At 37.4% G+C, this 19,478-nt stretch overlaps 3 protein-coding genes across 7 annotated transcripts; 1 reads left to right on the top strand and 2 right to left on the bottom strand.

Moving 5' to 3' along the window:
- On the bottom strand, positions 1,384-2,547 carry LOC105169948 (zinc finger protein ZAT5). The gene has a single exon (XM_011090497.2). The coding sequence runs from the start codon at positions 2,314-2,316 to the stop codon at positions 1,387-1,389; it is 930 nt and encodes a 309-aa protein (XP_011088799.1). The 5' UTR covers positions 2,317-2,547; the 3' UTR covers positions 1,384-1,386.
- On the bottom strand, positions 7,583-10,836 carry LOC105169947 (superoxide dismutase [Cu-Zn], chloroplastic). The gene is made up of 8 exons (XM_011090495.2): positions 10,413-10,836; positions 10,085-10,146; positions 9,938-9,977; positions 9,748-9,843; positions 9,626-9,657; positions 9,423-9,498; positions 9,243-9,296; positions 7,583-7,879 (listed from the first exon to the last, which is right to left on the bottom strand). The coding sequence occupies exons 1-8, from the start codon at positions 10,705-10,707 to the stop codon at positions 7,854-7,856; spliced, it is 681 nt and encodes a 226-aa protein (XP_011088797.1). The 5' UTR covers positions 10,708-10,836; the 3' UTR covers positions 7,583-7,853.
- Positions 11,619-19,478, top strand: LOC105170220. 5 transcript variants are annotated; one of them, XM_020696706.1, is made up of 7 exons: positions 12,017-12,155; positions 13,826-14,038; positions 14,169-16,674; positions 17,236-17,289; positions 17,973-18,317; positions 18,589-18,661; positions 18,900-19,478. In XM_020696706.1, the coding sequence occupies exons 3-5, from the start codon at positions 14,191-14,193 to the stop codon at positions 18,228-18,230; spliced, it is 2,796 nt and encodes a 931-aa protein (XP_020552365.1). In that variant the 5' UTR covers positions 12,017-12,155; positions 13,826-14,038; positions 14,169-14,190; the 3' UTR covers positions 18,231-18,317; positions 18,589-18,661; positions 18,900-19,478. The 5 variants fall into 5 exon arrangements, with proteins under 5 accessions (XP_011089194.1, XP_020552363.1, XP_020552365.1 ...); XM_011090892.2 differs by having other exon boundaries at positions 11,619-12,155; positions 13,834-16,674; XM_020696704.1 differs by having other exon boundaries at positions 11,619-12,155; positions 13,834-16,674; positions 18,743-19,478.

Genomic DNA, 19,478 nt, shown 5'->3' with positions numbered 1-19,478 from the left:
TCACGCAATGTGTTCACATGCTCCCCTTAACGTGCACTCACTATGCAACAAACCAACCCCCACACTGTGTGTATTACATAATTACTTGCATATAATTATCCATTAATTTTAATTAGATGACAACCTGTAATGAGGTTGTGCATCACCTAATTGGTTGGTATCTCTAATCTTTATGATTGTTTTGTTTTTTAATTCATTAGGGTTTATTAAGATATTAATTTTTTATTAAAATAATGGTGAAGACAAGTGAATAATAGGATCAGTTAACCAATGCGGTTGGTTGAGTCGATGAAATTGAAGTCCCATAATTAAAAGGATAGGTTTGAATCCCATCCATATGTGTGTATTGTTTTATTTAAATAGCTCATATTACTCTCATAATAGTTCATTAATTAGTTTTTATGGATATATGATATTGATTATGAAAATATTGATTGTTATAGTTGTTATTTAAATTGCAATCGACACCCTAAAAAAGAAAAAGGGTTTAATAAGGAGTTAAGAAATTGGTTGAAAAGTTAGGAAGAGTGAAGTTGAATAGTTAGGTGTGAATTGGTGGGGTGAGAGCTACAACTGAAGTGATCAGCTGATCAAACACTGCAAGAAATTAACAGCTTTTTGAAAATTATTATATTTTAATTTGTTCTAAAACATATTGATATTAAAGAAAAAAATTCATATAGATGGATATACACATGGGATCACCAGTTTTCCACCCCATCTTTCCTATCTATTTCTACGTAATTACTCATTTAATCAAACAGATATTTAGTGTTCATATTTGATCACACTTATAAACACTTTTTGATTGTATTTTCTAAGTATAATTGATAGTTATATTTAATTTAATAATAATAAAAGGAAAAAAATCAAGTTGGAAAAACCTAATCCATGCACCACTTTTAGTTGCGGTGCTGGTTACTTATGCCTAACCTTAATTAGCTATCCCAAACCACTCTAATCGAATACACTCAATTCAGTATTATTGCGAGTTGTGTGATTGATTATTTTTTTTTTAAAATTATATACATGATAATATTATTAATTTTAATTTAATTTAATTCTGCTTGGATAAGATTTTTTTATATCTAATTTTCGCTTGAGGAAGAAGAATTGAAAATATATTTTTAAATAAGAGAAAAAAATAAGGAAAAAGATGCCCTCATCACTCACTCGCTTTTCGTGAATGAAAGGCAACCATGAATAGTAACCACTTAACCACTCAAAGAATTTCAACTTCAAATATTCAAAGAATTCGAAACAAATATTAATTAATAATGACAATTATGATTTTATAACCCCCCCAAAAAAATAAAAAAAAAATTGTTGTAACCAAATAATTATTCACATTGATCAAATGTCAACCCTCCTCCACACCCACCTAGCTCAGTAGTGGCAATCCACCAGCGGCGCTGCGGCGGAGAAGACGAGACGGGGCTGCTGATTGGATGAAAATTGGTGGAAGTTTGCGTCACGGCGCTCGTCTTCCGCCGGCGCTGGTAGGTTGAGATCCAAGGCCAACACGTTTCTTGTCTTCTCACCAATTACATCATTCGATGAGGAATCGTTAGCGCTTCTAGTAGCAGTAGTAGTAGTAGTAGTAGTGCTGTTAGTCGCCATCGCCACTGGCCTGTGCCTTCTCATGTGGCCTCCCAATGCTTGGCCCGACGCAAACTCAGACCCACAAATCGAACACTCGTGAATTTTGGGCTTGTTGATCTGATGATCGACGTGGAAATTTTTGTTGGGCGATTGTGTTGAAGGTGGGGGAGGAGGAGGAGGAGGAACAGTGTGGAGCTTAGAAGATTCCCCTTCTTCTACTTCATGTTGTTGATCGTCCGGCGGTGAGTTTTTCTGATCGATATCTGTGGTGGGCTTAGGCTTCTTGTGACTCGCCCTGTGGCCGCCCAATGCTTGAAACGACGGGAACGCTCTGCTGCAAGTCTTGCACTCGTAAACGTAGATGCCCACTTTTCCGGCGGTGGTGGTGGTCATTTCCGTCAATTTCCGGCTACTGAATTTGTTCTCCACCTCCTTGATTTCTTCCTCTGATTGTGAAGAGAAACCGCCGCCTTGGGCCAAAAGAATCAAACAGTTGGCCATGTCCTCGTCTTCCTCGGTGGTTGTAGATACTCCACTGGAGGTAGTCGGAGACGAAACCAAAGAATGACCTCTAAACTCGCCTCCGCCACCGACACATCCACCGCCGCTGGAGGAGGCGGAGGACGACTGGCGTAGCCGTTTGGTGCGCTTCCCTTTAACGATGGTTTGATCGTTGGACCCCGAGAAGTCTTCCAAGATTTCCATATCCATCATCCCACAAGAATTGTAATTAGGATTGGAGAGAATTATATATTACAACAGTTGCAGTGAGTGGGAAGTGTAAGAAAGTGAAGAGGAGTGATGAGAGAAAGTGTGAATGGGATAGTACTACTCACTCTGAGCTCTGCTATATATATACATGTATATATATACGTGTAAGTATTAACTTGTATGTATATCTGGTAGTGAGTGATATACTGTAAGTTTTAAGAGAGTGTGTGTGGAGTCAAAAGCCACCCTCCTCAACACTTACCATGTAAATGTAACACTTGCTTTTATTACATGCCTATTTTCTATCACACTTTTATATCGTACTCTATTATAAATAAATATATATAATTTTTTTCAAAATTCAAATATATTATAATTTATAATTAGAACTCAATACAATATACGAATTGGTGTGAATTTATACGCAAAATTACTTTATAGCTAGTAAAAAATTCAAACTATTTCAACTTACTAATATATTTTTTACACGGTGCACTTAAAATAGCAGTAAAAGTCAATAACAAAAAAGAAGGGGAGAAAATACTAAATAATGCATACAAAGCATATACATCATTTTTTGTAACATAACTGATGCTTCATTAATTAATTAATAAGATAATTACTTGTGGTTAATGCATGGTGTCAATGAAATTTGTAGCTATATAATTAATTAGCTCATTTAAAGCTAAAGTCAGGTACAAATTTGAACTCACCTCTACGGCTAATCACTCTACACATATCTTTAATTTAATTTTTTTGTAATATAATTTACTATTTCATGATTTCAAGAAAAAAATTAGAGTGAGAAATTAAATCCCATGAATATTTTTTGGGCAGAGCGGATTTAAGTAGTCTGAATCTTATATTGTGTGTTTAAAAGCATCGTAGCGCACAGGATGCAGAACGAATTTGTAATAAAAGATTCAAATTACAGAATTAAGAAGGTAGGAAGAAAAAGCATACAATGCACCAATTCATGTATACAAAATTCAAACCATCAGTTATAATTATATATATATATATATAGGTGAAGTGCAAAGGTATGGATGAGAAAGAGAATGAGGCATAACCGAAAAGAAAATTAAATAAAAAAGGAGAGAATGATAGGGTGTAATTAGATGGAAGGAAGGTTGGTAGTAACGTTTTTAGTGGGATTGTGGCATAATTGGTAGCGGAAGTCACGATTAAACAACAAGCGTTAAAAGCAAAGGGGAAGGGGGATGGCACGTTAAAAGCGCGCTCCACCTCATTCACTTACTACTACTACTACTACTACTCCATTCTCTTCTTAAACTTAAAGAAAAGTATACTATTTCAAGAGAGAGAAACCAAACAAGATTCGGTTGCCTTTCAAGCTAACCCACAAGCCCACAACCTTTTTTCATCTACCATATCATATATATATATATATATATATATATATTATAATAGATTGTATATATTATTCTTCTTCCCTCTAAAACTATAAACTTGGCTCTCCATCTATTTATCCACTCCATATACATTAATATATATATATATATTAATCTTTTAAAATTCTCATGAATTAATTTAATATTACTCATACATTTATCCTTTTGACAATATTGGTTCAATTCATTAGGCGCAAAAAATAGAATTCGACGAGCATTTAACTGAAGTAGTCCAAACGCACGTCAAATATAACTTAAGAAAACTGAAGTCGGACTGTCCCAAAAAAGTTATAGAAATGAATCAAATATACAGTATTAGATGACAAAACCATAAAAGCACATAACAAAAACAAAATCCAAAAGCTGGAATAATTCAGATAAATTAAAATGGTTGAACTTGGGGAGGATAGACATATCTGTCTCATCTTCTTCTATTCAAACTTTGAACAACACAGACCTTCTCAAAACACATCCACCTCTTATTCACCAATCACATAAATTTGTTGTGTTAGAAAGGTATATAGTTAACAAGTGCAAACTCACCAAAATGCACATGTCCATAAAGAGTTGGATAGGGACACTAATGTCCATTCACAAGTGGGCTTCGGAGTGGAAAAGGATGCTACAGCTGTGTGCACCATACGAGTATCTGTCCAACTCACTCGTGGCTATTATTTTAATTTTTTTTTTAAAAAAAAGAAAAAATAACTAATAGACCGTTTTTTTTTCCTTTTTGTTATAACTAAAAAAATTTCTGCGTCATAAAATATTCCATTTAAACTATAAATACTACCTAAAAAACGGGCCATGATTAGAGTTCCAGCCTTGGCGCTATTTATTAATTTTTAATTAGATGTACTAATATCCAGTACCGGCTTAATATTTTGGACTTAATTAATTGAATTTATGGCGCAATTCCAACACATACATATGTAGCGTGGTCCAATTTTCACTTAATTGCCAGTTGCCATATTGTACTTTTAAATGTATTGCCTACAATGAGAAAAGAATTTCAGCTTTTATTAATTGAAAATAATTTCTGGTTTATTTGACAAATTGTGGGTTGATCATACATAATTTAAGAGAGAGGCAATTAGTATAATTAATCACGTAATTAAGGAGTTGTTGATTGACTTTATAAGCCCTTGGTACTTTAGTTGGAGCAAGTGGCTTTTGTGAAGTGAGTTAAATCATTTGAAATAAGGTATAATATTATGTTTATTTAGTATTAATTAATTAATTTCAAGGTTTTTTCTTTTTTTTTTTTTTGTTTTTAGCATGACGGCATACTATGTAGAGGGCGTCGTATTCTACGTCCAAAAGATATTATTTTGATACTCTTTTTTTTTTTGTATATATATAGTATTATCAATAATGCAACAATTTAGAGTTAATGATGCCATATCGTTACTTTAATTTAGATAATAACTTAAAAAAATAATTCTAACATTGGAAATAATATCTTATCTTTAAATAAAAAATCAACCTTTCAACTGGTCATAAACTTTTTTTAGCATGCCCAACGTAGAATTGCCCTACATAGCAAACACTCAAGACAAATTAGTAGATGAATTCGAATAATTTAAAAAATTATTAGGTCGGATCAACTGAATCATAAAAAATTTAAGGTTGTTTCATGAAAAAATACTTCTCTCAAATACGAGTCTGGTGTGAATGAAGTTTGGTATTAGTAGTGTGAAGCACGTAAGGTGCATTTGCTGTTGCAATATTATTCCACTCTTGCACTGTTGTTGTTTTGGTGGGTGGTGGGAAGCATTAGACAAAATTGTTGTCCAAACTCGATTTAGTCACCTTAAATTTGATACGGAGCTCAACATCAAAAGGAGTGGAATTCGTGGTGCTTCTAAAAGTCACAAGAATGTATATCAGCGTAAGATGAAGGTTGATTGGTATATTTTTTGGGATCGTGTTGGGTCGACTTCAATCTCATAAGTATTTAATTCTTTAGGATTTGAGTTTGATGTTACGTATTATTTTAGTATGACTGATCCAAGTAAACCACTATCATAAAAAATAAAGAAAACGAGAAGTTAGGCGTGCAACTAAGATCCTACTCCCTAATTCCTTACTCGAAGGATCACTGATTTGAGCATTTGAGAACTAATAATTACAGCATGCCCAACAATCCCTGATTATGATTTACGAATGCTGGACAATGACACTAAATCAGAATGTGACTCGACCAAGAATGAGCAATTACCACTTGGAATTTCCCCTTGCTTAATTCATTCTGAGTCCAACGCAGAATTTTTCATACCAAAATAAAATATAATAAAAATAAAAAGTCAACAATGGAACATGATGATACCGGTGATCTGAATTGGTCTTTGCTGCAACTCTTAAGTGGTACTCAAAGATGTTGAGTAGACTCTCATTATGTTATAATAATAAGGTATGGTGTTGTGTAGTGCAACCCACTTTCTATCTTCATATTCCCCATTTCAACCTCGCGGTTTTCATGGGTCAAACTCAAACTCATATGGTACTACAGTATCTCATCCACTTTAAACCCAGTAGAGAAATTTGATTGACTGTTTTGCCCTCCCTTGTTGTATTCGTACATAAATGCTTTTTGTATTTTGAAATTGCCCCCCCAATGTGTACCAAAATATCTATCTTGCAACCTTAAAATTATGAAATCTGATCGGGTCCCCACTCTCGGGCGTATCTGTATACTTTCTTTCCTAGTATGTCTTTTTGCTATCCCCCTACACAATTCATCAAACACCACCGGCATAAGAATCAATGAGATGAAACTATAAACCACTATTTAGCATATATTTTATAGGGGACAATTCAGTGGTTAGTGGTTCAAAATCTCCTTTTAAGAGGTTTTGGATTAAAATCCCAAGTAAGTACGTGTTAAAAAAAAATATACACATGTCAACAACAGTATTTTTGTTTAGGATAATATAGTGTAGAAACCCAACAATAAACAAAGGGCAGAATAGTTGTGTGTTGATGTGGGTGTTGGTGGTGGTGTAGGCGAAGGGCCAATTTTTGTTGGTTGCAACTAATGAAAGCAAGCAAGAAGCAGGTAAATAAGGTGGGTGTGAAACTGCTCCTACTTTGCATTGTCCATTGATGATACTGACTTTATGCCAACAACTCTCTAACCATCTTAGCTTTCACTTTCACATCTTCTGCTTCCACTCAACTCTACTACACTACACTACACACCACTATCACACTCTCTTCAGTACTCATATTCAACCATTCAAACTATGTACCCTTCTCTATTCTATTCTTACATGTGCCCCATGTAGGTACTCTAATCTGCTCTCTTTTATTGCAGTCACAGATCTATGCAATGATCCAGGTGACTGATCACACGCTCTGTGCTTCAAAATTCATAGTCCACTCAGTAGGGGAGTAACTCTGAAGATGAATTTCTCAAATTGAATTATTAGAGGCCTTTAAAACTCAACTAAAGATCAATAATACAAATGACAAGCCTTAAAGAAAGTTGTTAATTAATTTTTGCCACCCTCATAATTAATCCATACCCAAAAGCTCAACAGTCAAGATCAGCAGGCTACTGTTGAAACCCGCATTAATATTGATAGGTATTCTGTTACTTCTTAATCAAGATCTTTTCTAGTGGCCCCTTCTTTTTCTCCATACATTTAATTTTTTGAACTCTCATCCATAATATATGATTTCTAAATAATAACATACGAATTTCAAAAAAATGAGGCCAACTTATGCTGCCTAATATTGTAACCAGAAACCTGAATGAACGCCTGCGGGAGTACTTTCTGTTCAGCAGCTGTACAACAGCAAACTAGACCGTCGGTCGGTAGGTGAATATAGCAATTCTATCAGAGTTTTGACCATTTAACCATAACTCTTACTGAAGTAAGCTTTATTCAAATTGTCATATGGAACACAAACTTCGATTTAATAAGCAAGTTGGAAACTTTCAGTCATCCATGGTGAAGGTTATCTACTTTGACAGAATTCTCATACATAGCTAAATTATTAGGTCGATAACGCAAACAGCAATTATCTAATATAATGCAAAATCTCAGCAACCATAGGCTTCCATATGAACCATAAGAAGTCCGAGAATGCACCCCAGGATGGTTTCACACAAGGAGCTCACAATTACAGGGGAGTCAAACCAACAACACCTGCACATTGCAATATAAGAGAAGATATGTAAAGAAACGAATGATGGTTGCTGCCTACAAAGGATAAAAGTCCAGATGATATGCCCACAAGACAAGGTACCATTCTGGAGAAGACCGAACAGACTTAAAGATGCAGCTGGAAATATAACGTGCTAATATGGGAGTGCAACTCTCCAGTTTCAAGAACTGTTTCTTTCTAAGTGTATGTCTATATAAATTCAACTTCCCAAATTTCATTCTCTAAGTAATTTAATCTCAGATCATTATTCTGAGACAGAGTCAGTTTATTAAGGACATATCAAGTAACGCCGGAGAACCTACGACCCAACAAATGAAAACACAGGTGTTACAGACTGTGAAACAAAAACATCCTGGCCAATTCAAATATCTGCGCAGTCCAAAAGCGGAAAAGAAAGAGGAAAAATTACATAAAAGAAACAGGAAAAAAAACTCAACCACCAAATACATACAATACACAAGAAAATGAGAGTGTAGTTTCAACATGAATCATAGGTACAGTTCTCTCACCAAATAAAGGCTTTCTAAAGTCAATGCCGGAAAAAAATCATAAACAGACAGACATATAAATACCAGGTCAAACTTCTCAATTAGTGAGTTGACCGCAAATTCATCATGTGAGAGACTAAGTATATGAAAACAAGCACTAGCTATTTTCACCGGCTAAAATGTATCAGTATTTCTTCAGGATCCGCATATTATTTCCAAATAGGAGCAATGTAAAACTATTAGCTGGTGTGCACTTATTAGGTCTAACATATGGTGTTTGATAGTGAGCTATGTTCTCAGTGTCAGTTTTTGTATTAGTTCCTTTTGTGTTGGCAGAAAAAGAATAACGACTATTAATCTCAACAGAAATATAGGGATTGTTAGCAGAGTCTGTACAAATTTTACTCTAAACTTTTCAAATGAACATAGAGATATATTTCTTCAGTGTAACAATGATATAATTCATTAGAAATCTAATAAATATCAGCTCTCTCTCTCTATGGAAAATGAGCCATCAGAGTAGCTCTATAGTTTTGTGGCCAATAGTTGTTTGCCAACTAGAGGTTCGTGAGCACTAAAACAAGATTACGTACTGATAGTCAAAAGCTATTAACTGAGTTCATGAACCGCTTAAGACAAGTGGTCTAGTTCTGCTAAGAGAACAATGACAATTGTGACAACCAGAAGCATTGCTTACACAGTGTGCCTAAGAGATAACAGACTGTGGTGATTATTACTTACATTTTGAGAAAGTACCAACCCCAAGTTCAGTATGTTTACTCGCAAGAAATTAACATTTAAAGTAAAGTTTGAGCCAGCATAGGATAACAGAGGTAGAGGAAGAAAAGTTGCATACCACAAGCCAAACGTCCACCAGCATTGCCAGTGGTGAGACTAAGTTCATGACCGCCTGCATCCCAAAGTATTTAAGGGAAAATGGGTCAAAATTACAGGCAAGATATGAAAGACCATCCTGCAGAAATTTGAACACATGTGCAAATGGTATGATCCATAAACTAGAAATATAGAAGTTTACCCTTTCCAAGATCATCCTCAAGCTCATGAACCACAAAAGCTCTTCCAACAACTGAGTCAGGACCAGTCAGAGGTATCTGCACATTTTAATAACAAAGATCCCGTTTATATCATTAACACAGAGATTGGCAATTCTTAAAACAAAAAATGGCTCTGATAAGCATGTCTGTAGACTATGTAGAAGTCTAGCATACGGAACACTACCTGACTGTCTACAATGGTTGCTTCAGCCACACCTGTATCAATCACATTGCACCAATTAAACAATAAAATGCCAGAAATACCAAGCTTATGAAAGAAAATATGGAAAAATGCACCAAAAATACCATCAGCATTAGCAACTATGTTTCCCAGGTCACCCGCATGACGGACTTCATCTTCAGGAGCTCCATGTGTTAAGCCATTTGGATTAAAATGTGGTCCTGTTAGCAACAAATAAAAGTTTTATGCGTATAAAATCTCATGAAAATATAAGTTTTAGCTAGTCTAAATCTCGAAACATAATAAAGTCCTAACCTGTTGATATACACCCATTTGTAGTGTCACCATACTCATGCTACAATCACAAAAGAAAACATAACTTAGACTCATAACTTCCGGGGAGCAAAAGTTCATCTGAATTCACCAGCTAAAACATAAATCAACTTGTTGAAAAACATTCACCAGGTGAAACCCGTGTTTTCCTGGAGTGAGCCCAGTGATACGAACATTGACAGTAGTGGGGCCTAAACACCGAAAAGGCGAGCAAGAAAGTGGAAACAAAACGTCAGACGACAAATACACAAACAGTGCATGTTCGTAAGTAGACAATAAAGTACAGTAGCAGCGAGCCAAGACTTAGTGAATCCCATTTCAAGAAAATGATGCATTGCCAGTTACGAAATCCCAAGCACAAAATTAGCAAGCCTAGCTTGAATTCGCATTAAAAAGCCATACATAAAATATAAGCAAAGGTGTTTGCTGAAAAGACTGAATGAGAAAGGGAGTTGACCATCATCTTCCTGTGTGAGAGTGACAACGCCCTCCACATTCGAGGTACCCTTGAGAACAGCAACAGCCTTCTTGGTGGCGGCGACGACGGTGAGTGGCTTGGGGGCGGTAGCAGCCGAGAGAGACAAGAACGGGCGGACATTTGCCTTAAGAGCGACGCCGTGGAAGGAAGAGTGAAGCGGGAGAGATAGAGATGACGCAGATGAAATGCTGGGGAAGAGGAGAGATTGGTGGGCGGCTGGAACAGCGGCGGCGAGAACTGTGTGCGCTGCCATGACCGCAAGTGCTGCTTGCATCCGGATTGGGTGGGATTAGGTGATAATGATTGGGTGGAGAGTGGAGGGAGCGCAGCGCTTGAGAAAGGGGGATTTAGCGCTTCTGGTTTCTTCTTATGTTGTTTCCTTTCCCAGTATTTGATCGGCCACGTTTTTTAGAAGTCGCTTTAACAATGAAAGAGGACAAGTCAAATATTATGTTGGACTTGGATTCGACATCAAATCATAGGGATTTCATTGTAATTTCTTAACTAATTCCCCACAAAACAGGAAAAAAAAATTCTAATTTTATTTGGATAATATGCAAATATACAACTTCAAGTTTCGAGCATTAATTCAATTGACGAGTCGAGATTACATAATTTTGGAGATCACGAGTTCGACCATGTGCATAGGTTATTATCTAATACATAATATAAGTGGAATGTTGTAATTGTAACGGATTTATTGTGATTAATAATAAGTCATCGCTTTTATTTTTTTAAAAAAAATTCACATCCCAAAGTTTTTATGTTCTTTTTAATTTAAAATTTTATATATGTAATTGAAGAGAGGTGGTCTGCATAAATGCCTTTTGGTACTTTTTTTTTCTTTTAATTTTTTAAATGCATATTTGTTGTTATTATTTTTTTTATAAATTTAATATTAATCTATTATTCTAAATAATTTTTAAAAATGTACACATACGCAGTCTATGTCGGGTAAACGATTGAGTCAAAAAGCTTTAATCTTCGTAATTTTTGCAAATTGTAGTTGAGGAGTCCAACATTCCACAACTGGGCCTTAATAGGACCTACCGCGGCCCATAGCTAAGTGTAGATCCAATCCAACAATTTGATGGGCCCAGAACATTCGGGATGGACTGACCCGAAACTACATTCGGATTATGGATCTATGCCCACTTTTCTTTAGAAATACCCGGTCCGGAGTATCTTCAGTCTTCACCTGCTGTGGCCTCTAATGGCCGTGAAATCCTTCACCAAAGCCAAACATAAACAGTTAACACAGCTGCAGAAACCCGGTCCCGAATTTCGATGGAACCCAATTCCCACTCCATCCGGGTTCTCGTTCGCCCACCTCCTGCGCCCACCCATCCCCTCCCTCCTCAACCGCCGCCGCCCGACCCATCTCCGCCCCCTAGGAACGGCGTCGTCGTCGTGGGATTCATAGGGAGGCGCCACCACGACGTGTCCCACCTCATCAACAAAATTATTGACTCCAAGGTTTTCGGCTCCGGCAGTTTGGACACCCCCTTTCGCTTTGAACCCGACAAAATCAACCCGGAGACGAGGAAATGGTTCGAGAGCAGGAAATTAAGCTTTTATCACGACGAGGAGCAGGGGATTTTGTACTTGCAGTTTTCCTCTGTCTGTTGCCCAGTGACTGAGGAGGGTTCAGAGACCCGGTTTGAGTCAGTTATGGAGGAGCAGGAGTTCGGGGATCTTCAGGGGTTGCTCTTTATGTTCTCTGTAAGTTTTATTTATTTACTTTTCGGCATGAGTTTTCCTTAGAACACGATTGTTGCATTTAGTGTGAATTTGAGTTTTTATCTCAGTTTTTCAGTGGGATTTAAGTGTATGAATTACAATGTGGCGTGGGTGTCGAGTTTTATGGGAAAGGAAGTCAGAGGGTCTACGGAGTTTTCAAATTTAGAGATTGGAGGATCTCATGTAACCTAAAAAGAGATATTTTGTGATTAATTTTCAAGAAGGAATGCTGGGCATCAAGAAGTTACTGGGTTTTAGCTAAAAGCTTGAATGGTGGAGTAGCCTCTGGACTCCCTAAAAGCTAATCCATTTGCTGCTCAGCAAATATCTTGGAACTTATTGTGTTTTAACTAAAAGCGCAAATGTTGGAGTAGCCTCTTGACTCCCTGAAGTATTCATCCATTCATAATGATCAACAACAGCAGTAAAGATAGCAAGAGTTTGGCAGGAATTTATGATATACAAGAAGGTTTAAGGAGGATCTGTGTTCTAGAATGTATGTTATAATTGGAAGTGTCAAGCCTAGTGACTTTATTTCAGTTTGAGAAGAAACTCTTCTTGAACGATATGTTGTTGAATGCCATATGACTTGCCAGTTATGCCTGGAACTGATAATTTATTCCAATTTTACTCGAACTTAACAGCTGATATGCTTGACTGTTACTGAAATGAAGCCTCGTTCGGATGTTAATTTATCAAAAGATTTCAAGCTGTTGCTAGGCAAGTTTGAGTTTTTTGTCCGAATATCGAAAAAGCTTGTACATCCTAGAAGAAAAGAAAGTATTGAACTTGCTAAGAGTTATGCTGTTGATTCTCTATTGAAGTTGAATGAGGTTTGTGGTTCTGTAACATAGCTTCATTTAGTTGATCCTTTATTTAGGAACTGGTTTCTCAGTTGGAAATATTCTCTTGTGAAAGGAAACAATGTGCTTTATGGCTGTGTATCTCTAACTGAATAGCTTGTTTTGCATGCAAAGTGTGAACATTCAAGTATTGTCTGGTAATAAAATTTAGTGATCTAAAAAGAATTGATTAGACGGGTTCCCGAAATTTAGCTTACTATTTTCTGAGATGATTTTAGTATCTCACTTTTTCCATGAAAATGCTCTTTTACATGGTATCTGCGTTGTGACTGTGATTCCTTCTTTTGAGAAAAAAATGGCAATATGCTCCCCCTACTCTGACATAAGATATAGATATGGTAAGAGGAATCGTTTGAGAAAAGAATGGCAATATTCCTTCTTTTGAGAAAAAAATGGCTTTTTGTGAACGAGGTGGTAAGAGAATCTCTTTAGTAGAGTAGTAAGATCAAAATTTTAATTGCAAGGTAGCTCCTTTCATTTGCTGCTCGCTTACAGTCTACGAAAGACTGCAACATGCAAACAGTGGTGTGATTATTCTGGAAGTGCATTTAGAAACTTCATCTTAGAAACTTCTTTGATTTTAATGGTCTATAATCTATGTCGTTATATTTTACTTTAAGTTGCCAGTTTCTGCGGGTTAGTCGAGTAACTAGATACATAAAATTGAATGTCAAGTCATTCAAGTTTGTCTTGATTAAGCAATTCTTTACCTTTGGGGAAAATTATTTTGCCCTGTTTTCAGTACTTTTAAGAATCGTCAAAGTTGTAAGTCATTTGATCGTACTTAAGCGATGCAGGTCTGTCACATAATAATACTTATTCAAGAGGGGTCACGATTCGATACTCAAATGTTGAAAAAGTTCCGGGTCCTCCAGGCTGCTAAACATACAATGGCTCCATTTATAAGATCACAAAATATGTCATATGCAACATCTAGGACTCGTTCTTCAGCCCATTCACGAATATCTCCTACCGGAGCATCACCTAAAAATCCTTCTCCTGGTAAAAGCCGAGGGATTCTAAATCGTAATGCTTCATCAATTACAGTAATGTCAGGTTTAGGTTCTTATACCTCTTTACTACCTGGTCAATGTACCCCAGTTATACTCTTTGTTTTTCTTGACGATTTCAGTGAGATTCACCCCAGTGGAAATATGGAGGAGACTTCGGAGACCACATCGCTTAATTTGTCTCCAAATTTGAACAGTTCGGGCAGACCAGGCTTGCCCACAAAAGGATCTAGCTCCGTTGTTGTGCTTGCACGACCTGTGAACAAATCTGAGGGTGGATTAAGGAAGAAACTACAATCTTCCCTTGAGGCACAAATTCGTTTTTCAATAAAAAAATGTAGAACGCTTTCAGGTTTTGAAGGCGGCCATGCTGGGTCAAGGAGTGGTGCTATTGCAAGTTCAACCCCTCTATTTTCACTTGATGCATCAAAGGCTGTTTCACTTGTAGATGCTGGTTTAAGTCAGAGTGGTGAATCTCTTGAGTTCGCAATCGGCCTTGTCGAAGAAGTATTGGATGGGAAAGCGACACCAGATTCTCTTTTGCTTGAAAGCCACCAACAAAATGCAAACAAAGAGGACATTCTCTCTGTGAAGGATTTTATCTACAGGCAGTCTGATCTTCTAAGAGGAAGAGGCGGTTTAGCTGCTAACAGCAACAGTGGCTCTGCTGCCTCTGCCTCAGCTACTGCTTCTGGAAAGACAGTAACTGCTCCAGAGCTCCCAACTTTGGGGATCTGGTCATCTTCCTCTCAATTAATTCTTCATGGAATCCTGTCAGCAAAACGTGCTTGCACATATGAAACCAAAATCAACAGGATGCGTGAGCAGGATACTGCTTCACCAACTGGAGAAAATACAGCAACTCCTTCAGATCCATTCGAATCTGCAGTATCTCTTCTGGAGAATGGTATTGGATTGAACACTAGATTTTCAACCTTGTGGTGCCAAAAAGCCTTTCCAGTTGCCAAGGCAGTTTATTTAGATGATCTGCCTCCTTGTTATCCAAGTTCACAGCATGAGGACCATCTAAAGAAGGCCTTGCGTGCCCTTACCTCAATGGTGAAGGGACCTGCCGTGCAAGTTTATATGAAAAAATTGAAGGATGAATGCACATCTATCTGGAGTTCTGGAAGGCAACTATGTGATGCAGTTAGTCTAACTGGGAAACCTTGCATGCATCAAAAGCATGACACGCAATCTCTTTCGGCAGAGGACATAAAACCTCATTCAAGTGGATATGTATACCTCCATGCTTGTGCCTGTGGTCGTTCTAGGCGACTCCGACCAGATCCCTTTGATTATGAAACAGCAAATGGTGCATGCAATAGTTTTGCTGATTGCGATAAGCTTCTTCCTGCGGTCCAGATGCCAGAAGCAAGCATTAAGGGACCCATTCAACCTTCATCCTGGAATTTGATTCGTATTGGGGGTGCAAAGTACTATGACCCTTCAAAAGGTTTACTCCAGAGCGGCTTTTATGCAACTCAGAAGTTTCTTCAAAGATGGACTATATTTGTTGAGAAGCTAAAGGAAGCAACTCATTCCCTGCTAAATAACTCCCAGCAAGGTGTCTCAGACAGAACCGTTAGAGTTGAAACTGTTATAGATGCACATTTTCAGACATCTGATGCTGCTCCGTTGGGCACTGGCGGAGCGCAGAATGGAGTGGGGATGCAGATAAGGCTCCCTTCAGATATCACTGGAAACACTAGTAAAAATATAAGTGTTGGTAGAGGATTCTCTAACTTTACAATGAGAAAACCATTTTCTGAAGTTGTTGCTGGACCAGCTGCTGCCAACTCCGGATTTCCTCCACTTTTGTCTAGAAAACAACCTTTACCAGATGTTGAGAAAGGTGTAAAGCAACATCATGAACCACAACAGGCTGCAGACAAACTTAGTGAAATTGTCTACAATCAAGAATCTAAAAGGGTTGCGAATATTGCTTCAATTGACAATGCACCGAATGATAATGGCATTGCTAGCAATACCTATAAGTATGGCAATCTCTTTCCACATTTTGGCAGCAACATAGTTCCTTTAAATACGAACAGTACGGAACAGATCAAAGCTGCCAGTGTCAAGCGTATGACTATATATTTGGGGTTTGAACATGAGTGCCCTCGTGGCCACAGGTTTATATTAACTCCAGATCATCTTAATGACCTTGGTTCGTCATACCTAGTGCCCGAAGAGAATGTTGTCCCTTTGTTGGTGGAAAATTTGGACAAAAAGCAGGATGCTGCTAAATTCGGTAAAATTGGTGGCCATGGTAGAACCCGACGAGGGTCAAATGGAATAATTATGGCTGGTGGTAGTAGCAAGTCTAAAAACACAGAGAAGTCAAAAGAGAAAGTGGCCAATGGAAACATGTCTAATAAATCTATGCAATCAACCAGGCAAGGCAAGGATCAAAATGAGAGAATAAAAGTTACTGATGTTGTGAAAGATCTTGATGCCGACCTTAGACCCACTGTTGATGATGGTGGTGGTGGTGCCTCCTCCTTATTGAATAGAAGTCTGCCAATATATATGAACTGTCCGCACTGTAGGAACTCCACAACAAAGAACGATACAACAAATATTAAATTTGCAAGCACTATTTCACAGCTGCAGAGGATCTTTGTGGTATATGTTTGTTCTACTACTATATTAAATCCTAGGATAATATTAACAAGTCTAGTGATAGTCAACCTGACGAGGGCTTGCCATGGTTTGCAACTGTATGACTTTTCTTTATGTCATCCATCCTTTATCCATTGCCCTCCTCCTTCGAAAGTCGAAACATTTAACATCTGCATTTCCCTTTTTGTAGGTTTATCTTTTAGTTCAGCTTTTGTCATAACTTTCTGTTCAAATTTCCCCTGTTTTTGAGACTTGTCAATGCTCCCTTTCCACAAGCTTTTCTTTCCTCATCATTCATGGCTGTTGCATTGTAATCTTCCTAATGTCTGATGTCCTTGTAGATAATTGTGTTGCTCATGGTCCGCATCTCTTTTTCTCCTGTCCCCTCGTGTGGGTTCTTAAATTCTATCAACGGTCAATTCTTAGTGATATTGATTTTTTTTCTCTACCTTAAGGCTATCACAAACTACCTTGTACCTGTTATAATTAGCTCTAGTCGTGGTCTTCTTCCAACTGGGAAGAACGCACAGAAAACATGTACTGATTTTGCTTTTGGTTGTGCAGGTAACACCTGCATTCCCTATCCTGTTAGCTGCAGATCCAATCATACAATTTGAGGTATGTACCAGTAAAAGAATTGCTACCTATTGCTGCTAAATTTTGTAATGTCTGGCTGGTTTTCAATTCTTATTTTGTAATGTGATGTGACTCTCTCTTTTGTATTTTGGTATCTGATATCTTGGGCTTTTAGTTGGTGATTTTTGTTTTTTCTTTATGAAGCCTCATGCTACAAGTTATGTTATTCAGAATTCAGGAAAAATCGCATTGCAATCTCTACACCACCCTGGTTGTTGTACATTTCCATTTTATGAGTTTGAAATGGTGTTCTATGCAAAGTTGGCATGTATAAAGTGTGGACAAGATGTCGTGCTTTTATCCCTGGAGAGTTTTTGGGCTTTTCGGTAAATGCAATTCTGGCCACTATCTAGGCAAAAGTTGTTGGGCATTATGTTTGATGAGGTACTAAGAATAACTGTAGAAGCATCAAGATTGCTAGAAATTTAATCTCGTGAAGATCATTAAAGGAACCCAATATATCAAAAGATCCTGAAGAACGCTCTTCTATGAATGTTCTTCTACTATCTCTTTCTATGTGATCATCCAGTCTTACACTGGTTTGCATTCTCATATGCTGTGCATTTATTTCATATTGAAAGTATGCCAGTGAGACACAACTTTTTTTTAAAACCAGAATTCTGGAATTTCTGACACTGTTTCTGACAAGTTTGTCCTAATTGCAGTTGTCATGTCTACCTCCCTCTGTTCCTGATCGTGAACAAAAACTACGATTCAGCTTGGGTTGTCCAGTGATTCTGCCACCAGAGAGTTTTCTCTCTCTAAGGCTCCCTTTTGTTTATGGCGTAGAATTGGACGATGGAAGTCTACATTCTCTTAGACCTTTTGAGAATCAACCACAACTCACTGCCTATATTATGAAAGGAACAGCTTTGCAGGTTGTGTCGAGTAGAGGGAATCTTGATCCAGCATTAGTCACATAGCAAGTCAAAGAACTTCTGCTGCTACATATATCACTCCTCTTGGGTTTCTGGGTGCTTAGGAAGTGGAGAGTTCCCCCTGTGCATCAGGTAAACTCTTTCTAGTCTCAAGTGTGTGTTTATGTTTTATGTTCTGACCAGTCTTGGATCTAGCAGTACAAACTTCTGTTTTTCACCCTTCAGAACCCCCCACCCACCCCCAAATAATTTAATTATTTTCACTGTGGATCTGGAGGGGTTTGGCTTCTTAGCAATTTTCCTGTTTTGGCAACTGTGGTTAATAAGTGGCATCTCTTGAAGACATTGCAGAGTTTGACTCTGTGATTTACAGGGAAATTGAAAGTAATTGGAATGTTTTCAGGTCTCTTCATCAAGCAATTTGACCAATTCCTCAGATTTCTAGCCTACAATTGAGGAGGGTCCTCTTATGACCGGTATGTTTTTTGATCTTTTAACATCTGCATTTGGATATCTGTCGTATATATGCTCAGACAATCAGTTGCTTCTGTATTCAGATTATATGTCCGCGAAAGTTGAAGTTGATTAATAGAAAGGGAAAAAAAAAGAAAAGAAGAGGGAAATATTGTTTTGATGTGAAAATCATGAAGCACAAAGTAACAATGTTAAGAAGAGATTAGCATCGTCTCAAAGGCTTGTTAATGTGATGTGCAGACAAGCGAGTTCATGCTGTTTCCTGAGGCAGGCTTTTGGCATCTGATGTCACAATGAGTGGCCTGTGGAGAAACCGTCTTCCATCTACTTGGCCATTATTGCTGGAACTCTCGCCTCATATGCTGATGAACGGGACTTGTGCAATGCAAAGAACATAAAAAAGGACTCTTTGAGATCGACAATGAATTGAACTATGGGCACTGTTATGGCTCCACATGATTCGATTACAATGTTTCCTGGTAAATTCTCTCTATATCATTGCAGCATCCGTCCATGCAGAGCGACTTTTATAAGTTGGAACATTAGCTTTTGGGGATGGGGAAGTTGTTGGCGTGAAGGATGTCTGTGGTTTCATGAATTATCTACCTTTTGTTGTCCTTGCTCAAATTCAAGGAGTATTGGTCATGAGATTGAAATAATACCTTTTGATTTGGCACTCCAAATTCAGTTTTTTTTTATTTTATTGATAAGAATTTAGCAATTTGTTAGAAGGACTGCCCCCTTTCCGTTTGTCTTCATCTTGAGAATAGATAAAATTATGATGATATATATAAACAGGCCAAGGAAGTTGATCGTATA

Source organism: Sesamum indicum, linkage group LG9 (assembly GCF_000512975.1).
Source record: "Sesamum indicum cultivar Zhongzhi No. 13 linkage group LG9, S_indicum_v1.0, whole genome shotgun sequence".
NCBI classification, from domain to species: Eukaryota; Viridiplantae; Streptophyta; class Magnoliopsida; order Lamiales; family Pedaliaceae; genus Sesamum; species Sesamum indicum.
The sequence above is the reverse complement of the archived record's forward strand: the minus strand, read 5'-3'. Positions and strand labels throughout refer to the sequence as shown.

Coding starts and splice junctions, on each gene's coding strand:
- LOC105169948 (XM_011090497.2), bottom strand. CDS start 2,316: ATGATGGATATGGAAATCTTGGAAGACTTCTCGGGGTCCAACGATCAA.
- LOC105169947 (XM_011090495.2), bottom strand. CDS start 10,707: ATGCAAGCAGCACTTGCGGTCATGGCAGCGCACACAGTTCTCGCCGCC. Junction 9,844..9,937: donor AAATGGGTGTATATCAACAG/GTTAGGACTTTA, acceptor TGTTGCTAACAG/GACCACATTTTAATCCAAAT. Junction 9,297..9,422: donor TGAGGATGATCTTGGAAAGG/GTAAACTTCTAT, acceptor TTTGGGATGCAG/GCGGTCATGAACTTAGTCTC.
- LOC105170220 (XM_011090892.2), top strand. CDS start 11,721: ATGGAACCCAATTCCCACTCCATCCGGGTTCTCGTTCGCCCACCTCCT. Junction 12,156..13,833: donor GGTTGCTCTTTATGTTCTCT/GTAAGTTTTATT, acceptor TAAGCGATGCAG/GTCTGTCACATAATAATACT. Junction 16,675..17,235: donor AGCTGCAGAGGATCTTTGTG/GTATATGTTTGT, acceptor TTGGTTGTGCAG/GTAACACCTGCATTCCCTAT.